Consider the following 11,732-nt stretch of genomic DNA (forward strand, 5'->3'; position numbering starts at 1 on the left):
ATTCCACTACCGTGAGTCCAGCTGAGTTCTCACGTACAAGTGGTTAAGTCATTAGACCCCTGGCTCTTGATTATGGGATTCATAGGCTCATCTCCCATACCGCCGGTGTGGGGTTGGTCAGAGACGACGAGTATATACCACGTAGTACTGTATAAGTAACAGCCACAGTGGCTCAAGGGTCCGGCAGCGGGCGGAAGGCAGCGCCGCAGCTTCCGGGCCCAGCACGTCTATGTCTAATCTTATCGTGCCCGCCTCGTTTCATCTCACTATATCTGCATCTCTCCTTTACCCCCTTGTCTCTTTCTCCTCTCACCAGCTGCCAATTGCATTGACAATGTCAGCCGCGAGCCCCGGGGAGAAGAAAAGCGGCTTTCGAGCCTTTTTCGCTCACGCTCTTCGGCCCAAGAAATCCCGCCAAGTCCTTCGCAAGGGCTCTAGCGCATCCACGCCGGACCTGCGAGCCGCAGCAAGCTTGCACCGACCCAGCACCACGAGCGAAGATGTGCCTCCACTGCCCTCTTTGGCACCATTGGAAGCTCACCGGCTGAAATATCGCGAACTCAACGCCAACAAAGACTCGCAGCTCGGCGAGAGCCAAGACCACACCGCCATCCTCCACACCATCGGCGACCAGGACTTCAACCGATATGACCCCAATGGCCCCGACAGCGAGTACGACACTCGACCCCCCGGCGAGCCGCAGATCGCCAGCCTGCCCTCGCAGCTTTGGGTTCATATCGCAACCGGCTACCTTACCCCCGCCGACACAGCCAGCCTCGCCTTCTCAAACAAAACCCTCCACCTCCGCCTCCAACCCCTCGACCCATTCCACGCCCTCTCCCTCCCCGAAAACCACACCCAGCGCATCAACTTCCTGACCACCCAAGACCGCCACCTGCCCTACCACCTCCTCTGCATTCCCTGCGCACGCTTCCACCTCCGCACGCAACCAGGCCACGAGAAGCTCCAACCCGCCGACACGCTCAACCCGCTCTTCAACTGCCCGGAAGCTCGCAACCCGTCCAACCCCCCACCACGCCACCGCATCACCCACAACCGCGCCCTCCCCTACACCTTCGTCCAACTCGCACTGCGCGCGCACCGCTTCACCCCGCAGCACGGCATCCCGTACACGACGCTCTCGCGCCGCTGGCGCCGCACGGACTGGTCGCACCAAACCCGCTTCCAGATCCACAACAACCACCTCCTGATGCGGGTGACGTCCACGCGCTTCGCAGACCCAGGACTCCCGCCGTCCTCCGTGCGCCTCCTCCTCTACAGCCGCGAAGACTACGTGCCCTACTTCTCGGTCTGCGCACACTGGCGCGACGGCAACCTAATGGCCGCCTGCAAATGCGCCCTCACCCACATCCCCGTGCCCCGCGAGACCACCGCCCTGCAAGGGCTCGAGCACCGCGCCAAGGACGTCCTTCACCGCCGCGCCTACAACCCCAACGCCCTGACCACCCTGTGCGGCAAGTGCCGCCCCATGCGCCGCTGCCCCGAGTGCCCATCCGAGTACCTCATCGAGGTCAAGCTGACCGAGGACCGCTCCGACGGCCTGCAGAATATGCGCTTCCGGCATGCGATCGTGGTCACCCGCTGGTGTGATCTCGGTAATGGTACCGCGCCGTCCGTGTCGCCTGAGTGGGCGGCTTGCTGTGGGCTCGAGGGGTCTCAGTACGATTCCTTCGAGGAGATGGGCAAGCGCTCTATCTCGGGCGTCTTTGAGAGTATGATTACGGATGATACGTTGCCTGGGCAGCGGGTTGTGTCGATGAATCCCTCCGGCAAGAAGGAGGGCGAGGAAGGGAATTCGTGGTATTGATTTTGAGCTTTGTTCGGGGTGTTGGCTGTCGGAGGCCATTGTCTCGATCCGGTCGGTGTTGTTGGCTTCTCTGTCTGGTCTAGGTTGGGCATGTTTGGAGTATTAATGGTGGCTATGGAGTTGGTCTGGGGTGGTTCGGTTGGGTTGATTTATACGGACGGCAAGGTTATATTATATAGTTTGCAGATCTGATCTAGGTCTAAGTAAAATTGATAATCCCATAGCAAGAGCCAATATAGTCAAAACCATCTATTTAATCTTTAAGCGTTGCATTCGCAGGAGCAGCTAAGTCATACTAATGCAGGGTCCCATCCGTCATCTCAGTTCTACACAACACCAAAAACCGTATCATGAGTCATCAAGACGTCATACCTATTAGAATCTATCTGGCAAAAAAAGTGCTATCAATGACATGGAATATGTATAGATACCAAAAAGGGGTAATGGTGGTGGTGGTCATCATCAAGCCAAAAGAATTTGTATATACCAACCATGTGGTGTATGAGAGCGTATGATGTGAGAGAGTAATCGGTATGGAAGATCGGGTATCCCCAGCAGAAGCAAAAGTGGAAAAACCTCCGCCATCCAAGGAAAAAAGAGAAAAGGTGGCCGGCCCCCCCCCGCCTTTGCAAACCCAGAACCTAAGTAGCCCGTGAACCCCGAAGCACTAAACAAGAAAGAAGAAAAAACGCTGAAACGCATATACACACCCGGAGACTGAGGAATCACATATCATGGGACGGACAAAAACGCTTTGGTTCTTTGTTTCAAAGAGGAAAAGAAAATCAGTGGACAAAGTAGGAGTTCTGAAGTTGTTGTCGTTGCTGCTGCTGCAGCTGCAGCTGCTCTTGTTGCTTCTTGTCCTCTTCTTCCTCCTCGTCGTTGTCCTCGTTCGTGTCCAGCCAGCCGCGAGACATCTCGACGGCCTTGGTCCATTGGCGGTACATCTTGCGGCTGTGGGCGGGGGTAACGTGCGGCACGAAGGTGGTGCGGTTGGCCCGGTCCATGTCCTTCAGCTCGCTGAAGTCCTTCCACACATCGATGGCGAAGCCGGCGGCGATGGCGGCGCCCAGCGCCGTGGTTTCGTGCATCGCCGGTCGTTCAAGGGGGATTTGGATGATGTCGGCTTGGGTCTAATTTGAGCCAGTTAGTGACCGGTTCTCAATTCGAGAGATCGATTCCAAGAAGGGGGGGGGGGGCGGGGGCAAGGATCAACGTACCTGCATGCAAATGTCGGAGTTACTCATACCACCGTCAACAGCCAGCTCGGTCAGTTTGTGTCCACTGTCCAACTCCATAGCATCCAGAATAGCCTTAGTCTGGAAGCAGGCGGCCTCCATGGTCGCGCGGGCAATGTGCCCACGTTGAGTGTGCTGCGTGATACCGACTGAGAACCGGTCAGTAACGTGACGTCATCGCCGGGATTGGCGAAGGTGAGAGAAGAACAAAGTCAAACTTACAGATAGTACCCTTGGCATCGTCAATCCAGTAGGGGGCAAACAGACCACTGAAGGCGGTCACGAAGACACAGCCACCGCTGTCGGGCACACTGGCCGCGACCTCACTGACTTTGCGCGAATCACGGAAGAAACCCATGTTGTTCATCAGGAAGGAGATACCACTTCCGGCGACAGCCACACTACCCTCCAAGGCGTAGACCGGCTTCCGGTTCTTACCGAGCTGGAAGCCCACAGTGGCCAGCAAACCGTGTTTCGAGATGACGGGCTTCTCGCCCACGTTGTAGAGGAGGAAACATCCAGTGCCATAAGTGTTCTTGGCGGAACCGGGAGTGAACGCGCAGTGACCGACCAGAGCGGACGATTGATCACCGAGACAGCTGGTGATGGGAACACCGTCGAGCGGGCCCGACCGGACCCATCCAAATCCTTCGGGATCGGCAGAGGGGATAATCTTGGGGAGATGGATTTTATTCCGATCCAACTCGAAGAACTCCAGCAAGCGATCGTCATAATCGAGGGTCTCGAGGTTCATGAACATGGTTCGCGAGGCGTTGGAGACATCAGTCACCAGGCGGTCACCTTCGGGTCCGCCGTTCAGGTTGTACAAGAGCCATGTGTCAACGGTACCGAATGCGAGGCGACCCTCATCGTAGGCCTTCTTCACCTCGGGCAGGTTGCGGAGCATCCACATCAGAGTGACGGAGGAGGGGTAAGTGGACAGTGGGAGACCACAAATCTTCGACAGATCCTCGGCCCCCTTCTTGCCCTTGAGTTCGCGGACCAAGCCCGTGGTCCGGGTATCCGGCCAAGCGATCGCATTGTGCAGCGGCTCGCCCGTCTGTCGATCCCAGCACACTGCTGTCTCACGTTGACTCGTGATACCGATCGCCTCGATTTGATCCCGGGAGTGGCCCAGGGCCAAGAAGGTCTTCATTGCTTCTTCGATACAGGTGTAGACCGAATCGACCAGCTCGAAAGGATCTTGTTCGTGCCATCTGCAACAGTGAGGGTGATCCGTTAGCCCGGTGGTGCACAGCGAAGGTAACCGACGGAAGTATTTAGAAACTCACCCTGAGCGCTCGTGGATTTGACGGAATTCCATCTGATACTTAGCCACGGGAACACCAGTGCAGTCGAAGATGATAAAGCGGGAACTCGTAGTACCCTGGTCGATGGCGCCGATAAAGCGGTCCTTGAGGTTATCGCCGCGACGGCTCTCGTCCTGCAGGAGAGAGCGATTGCCATCATGCGACTGGTGAGTGTGCAGGTCCGCATGATTCTGCTGATGATCTTGTTGTTCCTCGACGAGTGCGTCAAGGTCTGACATGTCAAAGGGGTTCCTCATCTTGGATTTGCGGGGTTTGGTCGTGGGTGGTGGTTGTGCTGGTTTAGGGATATCTCTAGTGATAGGAGTGGTGGTAATGGTGGCGGTAGTGACGGTAGGAGGATGAGGAGGGGAGCGATGATGAGGCGGAGGCGGAAGAGGAGGATTGGTGGTAAAATCCCCGTCGGGTTTCCGAAAGTAGGAGAAAAGTGACCAGGTAGGCAGAGCCTGGAGAAGAGAGGAAGTGATTGGAGAAATTGTGGCGGTATTGAAAGTAGAATCGAGGGAAAACAGGATTACGTCCCTAGTCCGCTTCTTAAGACAGACGAGGGGGAAAGACCCAGTGGAGCTGGGGGCGTTTGAAAAGCGTTAGGGCTGGAACTACGACAAGAGAGAGAGAGAGACCGGCGCCAGGCAGTTCCAAGCAAGCAAGTGGCGGGCTGGCTGTTGTACGGGAATTGCGCACTGAGCGGCGAGCGGATTTTGGTGACGTAGAAGTGATTAAGGGTGAAATCGGGTGGGGGAGCCGGAGCACAGGATCTGGAGAAGACCAAGAGGGAAAAAAAATGGAGGAGAAGCTGGGTAGTCCCTAACAATTGGAGGGAGACTGCGCAAGCTGAGAGAGCAGAGAGCGCAAGAGAGGCCCAGAGAGACTTGGTTTGGTTCGGGGAGAGACCGGGGGGCTATGATATCACTCGTTATGGAGGGTGGAGGGAGCAGCACAAAAAAACTGGGTGTGCTTTAGATGGGGGGGTACGTAGTGGCAAGGCGGACTTTTATCAAGTATGAGTAAGAGTCAAGTTATCCAGCGATGAGAGAGGAGAGTGAGAGTGAACACCAAAAAAAAGAGAGGAGAGGGCAAAAAATAAATCTGGTCCAGAGACAGAGATGCTGGATAAGACTCTCTCTTTATCCAGGAGGGTGGAACCTTTACTTGTTGTTGTACAGTAAATTTCTTTTCTTATTTTCTAAATTATTATTATTTTTCAAAAAAAGAAAGACAATAAATCAATAAATCCATCAAGTAGATAGCACATAGTAGTAGGAGTAATAGTGGTAGTAGTAGAGGAGGGGGGAGAGTGGTGGCAGTGGTAGTAGTAACAACTAGTAGTAACAACTGTATCGCCCTCTTCCCCCCCTGGCTGCTCTAGACTATCTACCGACTGCTCCTCCATCCTGCCTGCCTGCTGCATCCCGTTGGGAGCTTGTGTTCCGGGGGAATCTCCTGGGCCCATCTGGTCTTGTCCGGAGTGGCAGACTGCAACTCTTCTACACTAGTTCCAGAGTCTAGTCCCGCGAGGACTCAGTCCGAAGTTCAGAAACAGCCATTGCCAAACCCCAATCTAGCAATCTGCTGAATCCCCGTTCGTTCTATCCATGGCGGAGAAGTGGGGGCGTGGGGGAGATGGGAGGGCAATCCCTTCCACCCTTTCCACCCTTCCACTCTCTTCCTTCTGGGCCTTCTATTTTTTTTTCTGATCAGACGACCATCTGTCCGTCGTCAGCATTGACATCCGCCCCTCTTTTCCAATCGAAAAAGGGTCGAACAACTGTGCTTCCATTCCCTCCGGCCTTTCAACCCCCCTCCTCTCCCCCCCCTTACACCCATGGCAAAATGTTCCTCAGGTGTGGTGAAATCGGGAAGGTTAACCCCTGCTCATTCTTATCGCCGGTATATCAAGTTTAACCATGTAGATGGTACCTTCTGTCTAGAACCTTTACCGGCGACATACGGGCGGACTACTGACTGTCGCGTCACCGTCTCGTTAAATCCGGTTTCCATTGGAGCCGAGGCCACTCGAAAGACGTTCAGCGCTGAGTCGTGAGTGTCTGCATATTGCCATATACCTCCCGACATTTGACCCGTAGAATTTCCCCTTCCCCCATCGGCAAGATATCCGAGCTTCCCAGACCGAGCTGCGACGCTCATTCTTGTCTTGTCCCTACTAACTAATAACCTGGACTACCGCATTGGGAGGCAGTCCAGCCAGAAGAATCACTAAGAATAGTCGTCAGATTTCCACATGACATCCCAAGAGACCCATAAGAATTCCATGGTTTTCTCTTCGCTCCACCCGCATGGATTAGCTGGCGTCTGTGCCTATCGCCTACGGTAGTTTACTGTATCTAGAACACCCCAAGCGCCCATGCAAGAACCACCTGAAATCTCAACAATCCATCAATGACCGATTCTTCCAGTGAAACAAGCAATTCGCGACGAGATGGGGAGATACGGATGCCACCAGTCACGGCATTAATATAGATTGACTATTTCACGCGGAAAAATTGTCAACGCAAGGACCAGCCAGGCAGGGCCCGGCGTTGATGGGAGCGATCGGTCATCGAAGGATGAACCCGACTAGGTTATGCATCGTGCAGCCACATGCCTACCTGACTTGACATCCATACCTCAGATGTATATGTAGGTGTAGTTGCAGATGTACTACTAACTGAGCAGCTCTGGAGATCTGCGATTTGCATCCATCCTTTGAGGCCCAATTGTTCTTCACCTCCATTCATCCCCGGTCATCAGGAATGAAGACCCCTTGATCTATACATGGAAGGTGTCAATCTATCCGTCCGATCTCCCCCCTTCACGATGAAAGAGATGTACTCGTTATGGTCCCATGGCAAGCAAGCACGCAAAAAGAGGGGCTCTGCGGGTGTCCCTCCGGCACCGCCGTGGAAGTCCTTCGGTTTGACTAGATTCCTGTCGATCGAGCACATGACAATGTCCAATTTTCTCCTACTAGCAACTAGTTTATTTTTCACGCACGCGTTGGCCAAACCCGGATTCTAGACCGGGTCTTTTTTACCCCTGGCTCAACTTTTTAATATTTTTTTCTTGATCACTTGAACGCCTCGAGGATTATCTCCGGTTTCTTGGGGTTCTCTGCTGTTTCCCTTTACGGTCAATATCAATTGTTCCATAGGGGCGTGTGTATTGACACTGTGGTACAGCACTGTTTAGCGGTAGTTCGTTTGATACATCTGCACATAAAGAATTGATGAATGCGCATAGAACAATACCATGTTGAGCTTGAATGGCTTTTAGTCAACTTACTTGTCGGCCCTGACTAGAAAGCGTCGACCGGTATACTTCCTGGCTTAGGTGCTTTAGCGTGTTACTCTGGTGCCCATCTAAGCTATGGAGATAAACAGATGAAGACGAGCTCGTTCGGCCTTCTGATTTACGGAGAAATTGTTGCAAACCGGAAATCGGTTCGGCGTGGCTTAAGGGGGCGGCTAGCTGTCTTGGGGGAAGCCACGGAAGCCACGGGATCGAATTGTCCCGGCCACTGGCACTGGCTTGCCCTCCGGCTAGCCTCCATCCTCCGGAGTCGAGAATTGCATTTCTTGATAAGCACTCAAGTCTTCAACATCGTGTGTTTTTGGGAAACGACTACTCATTTGACAGTACCAGTCGTTGGCCGTTTGTTTCGCATCTGCCCTACCAGTGCCTGCGCAGTTTTCTGCAGCCCTTCTCATCCACAATGATGTATGTAGTTGGCTCCACGGCCCCAGCCCAACAACGGGTGGTGACGTCTTCGACCAGAACTTCACCAGAACACACCCCCAAATGGATGGCACCCAATTGATTCATGCAACAAGCAGACACGACCCTGTGTGAGTGAGGGAGTGAAGCAAGAACTGATCTGGCACCTTCAATGAACGAACGACACCTGCTCCAAGGCCCACGACGATTGATCGGCCCCAGTCCCCTCCCCTTCTATCCCTGATCCGGTATACGAACACCCGCCAGGGACCGTTGTGGCTCCCCCGAAGGGAAGATCAACAGGTTCGAGACGGGAATGATAGCATTCCCAACTCGGTATGACCTCAATCACTCGGGTCATTTAGTCAGGCCCCCCAAACGTGTGCCAAGCGTAAGATCTCCAATGATGCAAAGGAGTTGTATAGGGACACAACCACTTGTGCTTATGTGCATAGTGATGATGACTGACAGAGGCTGCTGCATCGACATACCTGTCCTACTATGCCAGATCCAAGTACCTCAACTCCTCTATAAGTATCACATTGACTCAGGCTTTACCCCGGAACCACTACCACCAATCAAGTGAAATGCTCTGTTGAATGCTACCATAATCCCCAGACTAAGCCTCTACCTCGTTGTCGTCGCCGTCGAGAAATCGAACTCGGAAACCTGTTTCACCCGAATTCGTCATTGAAGAGGGACTGGTCTGGATCTGCAGAAAGCACCACCATGTGCAGGTAGACTAAAATTGTTTGTTTCTACATAGTACTCGTATCAGCTATCGAATTCTCCTTCGACCTCCAATAGTCATTAGTGATCACCATCTCCCACCCAATCCTCTGTATCGGGGAAGGAGTGGAGGATGTAGTGGTGGTTGACAACGCACGCACATGCTCTCATCCATCGGCGCAGCGATAACGACATGGGCCAGACAAAAGCAAAGCAAACCCTGAAAACCCCCCGGGGTGTTGCCCCCCGGCTAACCTTCCCTCTTTTCTCCCCCCAGCCCTCTCCGGACCTGGGAATTCTTCAATCTTCACCCGCCATTCCACACATCCAATCCCCTTGCCGGGAAGAAGGCGGCGGCAGCGGCGATGCACCTGTGGTTTTTGCTTCTGTGGTTGGGCCCCACAACTTTCCCGTTCTCAGTTTCTGAGTTCTCAAGCCTAATTCTATTTATGCATATGCTGCTGTAGCCTGTGGCTGCCGGTGTCCGTCACCTGACGACTTGCGTTTACTTTTACTCATGCCTATCGGTAGGTCGACTAAACCGGGTATTCGGGTGTCCTGGGCTGGGACTTACCTAGGTTTCCAGGCGAGGGGCGAGATCTTAGACCTTACGTATTGTATAGTATATATTGGGGCGGTCACCAGTTTTTCTGGGGGTTGCTGGTTTCTGGTATACGTTCGGCGGTTCTTGTCTGTCGTCCATTGAGAACGGGGGTCAGATGACCGTGGTTCCGCCGGTCTGGTTTCCGATGGGTGCGTTCGTTGAAGAGCTTCGCTTTGGTTTTTACCTCAAGGGAAGCGGTAGAGGCTCTTCGGGCGGTGAATTGCTTCGTTGGCGTTCTCTACCTAGTACCTACGCCTTTTGCGCCGACACGTAGTGCAGGACAGGACCTACTACACTATACTATGTGCTCTTTGACTGGAGGCTGGGGTCATTTGGTTTGATGACAAATGTAAAAAACCCCCAGCATCCTCCTGCTGGGAAGGGGATGGTGGAAATCTCGCATTGTAATCTACAACAAACGACAGAGTCGACCAAGATGTGGACAATATCAAAATCGAAGATCAATACATCACCCCAACACTACTGTCACAAGCTCCTGCTACCGGGCTTTCTCTTTTGTTTCGTTCGGGAAAGTCAAACACCAGGCTTGAGAAAAACAACGCGCCCTCACTCGGCCTTTAGGGAGCTAGGTTATACATTTGAGAGGAAATTATTTACTCAGCGTCCTCGAGCTCGGCACGCTTGCGGGCCTCGGCCTCCTCCTTCTCCTTCTTCTGCAGGAAGATCAGGGCGTTGATCTTGTCCTTGATGGTGTGCTCGCCGGTGAGGGTACCGGAGATCTGCTCGCGGCCGATCAGGCTGGCGACGATGCTGGCTCCGACGATGAAGGTCAGCACGAAGCGGTACATGCCGTACCAGGCCGGGGCGCGGCCGGCGGCGGCGGCACGGGCGTCGTTGTAGTACAGGAAGGTGAAGGCGAGGAATTGCGAGATCAGAGCGTACTCCACGGGGAGCAGCAGAGTCGGCCAGGCCACGGCCGGCGCGACAATACCCGCCGCGTAGCGTCTGTAGCCGTACTTGCCGCCGTAACCGGCCCACTCGAGACCCCAGTGCACGGCGCCGAGGAAGGAGAGGATCTAGTGGGATTCAACGGGTTTTAGCTTGGTGCTTGTCTGATAGAAGGCTGAAGAGGAACGAGAAGGAGGGGGGGAGGGATTAAGTTCATGTGTATCGGGTTTGGGTTTACTTACGACAGCTCCGTAGCCGACCTGGACGGGCTCGAGCAAGTGCAACAGCAACTCGGCGCTCTGGCCAGAGAAGAGCAGACCATCACCGGCAACGGCGGCGGTCTTGATCTCCCAGGAGAGGTAGACGGTCTCAAGGGAGGTAGCAAGGTAGGGGATGACACCGGCCATTCCGAGGTAGAGAGCCTCCTTGGGGACGGACGCCAGGCTGAAGGTGTCCTTGATCACTTTCTGTGCGTAGGCAATGGCAATTGAGGTTAGCGCGCTGTGAGCCCGATATGTTCGGCCCCGCGGAGGAGCTCGGATTGGATGCAAATGGGGATATATGGGGGAAGCAACATACAGCCTCGGCCTTCATACCGGCCATCATGTCGGTGTCCTCCTCACCCTCCTGTAGAGCCCAGTCAGCAATTGAACGGCATTCGTGTCGGCTCGTTCAACAAGTCTCTCACCTTGTGGGCGGTGGAAGCATGGCGGACAAGGGCGGTGGTGACAGGCTTGCGAATAGCCAGAGCGAGGTTGGGGGTGGTGGTCGGGCGAACGGGGAAACGAGCGGAAGAGGTCAACGGAGCCTTGAAGACATTGTTGGACAGGGCCGAGCGAGCGACCGAGGCGTTGGAGCTCTGGAGAGCTCTGAGCACAGAGCGGGCAGCAGTAGTTCTGTACAGCATTGTCGTTGCGAGACAGCTAAATTTTTCCCGATATCCGCCGGTTAGCAAAAGTGGAGGTTGGAAAGCTCGGATAGACAGGTATCCAGCACGGGGTAGAAGCTCACGCACCCAATTGAGCTAGAAGAAGAAGGGAAAAGAAGTGTATGAGCGGAGAAGAGGGTGTTCACCCGGATTTTGGTTCGAGATTAACTCGTGAGAGTGGAGTGGAATGGCCGGAGGGGAGCAATTGAGCCTGGAGATCACGAATGAATGAGGTGATATTAGACTGAGGTGCGGTAACGTCGAAGTTCGGGTGTACCATAGACTCCAACCCCGCAGGATGTCATATTCTTTGCCTCAGGCACGATTGGACCAGCGGGCCACGAGGCTGATTCAGCAGCAGGGCTGTAGCCCTAGAACGCTAGACCGGATTCGATCAGTTCTTTTTCCCAATCATGGATCATGGATGGATGCTGGGCTGGGCTGGGGCGGTACG

The 11,732-nt window shown here is 54.2% G+C and overlaps 3 protein-coding genes across 3 annotated transcripts; 1 reads left to right on the forward strand and 2 right to left on the reverse strand.

Annotated features, from left to right (window-relative positions):
• Positions 1-290: 290 nt before the first annotated feature.
• Positions 291-2,060, forward strand: BO97DRAFT_402060 (uncharacterized protein). Its single transcript, XM_025694406.1, has one exon. The coding sequence runs from the start codon at positions 335-337 to the stop codon at positions 1,826-1,828; it is 1,494 nt and encodes a 497-aa protein (XP_025556657.1). The 5' UTR covers positions 291-334; the 3' UTR covers positions 1,829-2,060.
• A 418-nt stretch (positions 2,061-2,478) lies between these two features.
• BO97DRAFT_7300 (glycerol kinase) lies at positions 2,479-5,012 on the reverse strand. Its single transcript, XM_025701027.1, has 4 exons — positions 4,359-5,012; positions 3,289-4,283; positions 3,049-3,215; positions 2,479-2,961 (listed from the first exon to the last, which is right to left on the reverse strand). The coding sequence occupies exons 1-4, from the start codon at positions 4,631-4,633 to the stop codon at positions 2,614-2,616; spliced, it is 1,785 nt and encodes a 594-aa protein (XP_025556658.1). The 5' UTR covers positions 4,634-5,012; the 3' UTR covers positions 2,479-2,613.
• A 4,763-nt stretch (positions 5,013-9,775) lies between these two features.
• Positions 9,776-11,531, reverse strand: BO97DRAFT_380928 (DUF3429 domain-containing protein). The gene is made up of 5 exons (XM_025693228.1): positions 11,366-11,531; positions 11,039-11,273; positions 10,930-10,977; positions 10,593-10,817; positions 9,776-10,478 (listed from the first exon to the last, which is right to left on the reverse strand). The coding sequence occupies exons 2-5, from the start codon at positions 11,255-11,257 to the stop codon at positions 10,056-10,058; spliced, it is 915 nt and encodes a 304-aa protein (XP_025556659.1). The 5' UTR covers positions 11,258-11,273; positions 11,366-11,531; the 3' UTR covers positions 9,776-10,055.
• Positions 11,532-11,732: the final 201 nt, after the last annotated feature.

This window comes from Aspergillus homomorphus, assembly GCF_003184865.1.
Source record: "Aspergillus homomorphus CBS 101889 unplaced genomic scaffold BO97scaffold_1, whole genome shotgun sequence".
Taxonomy (NCBI): domain Eukaryota; kingdom Fungi; phylum Ascomycota; class Eurotiomycetes; order Eurotiales; family Aspergillaceae; genus Aspergillus; species Aspergillus homomorphus.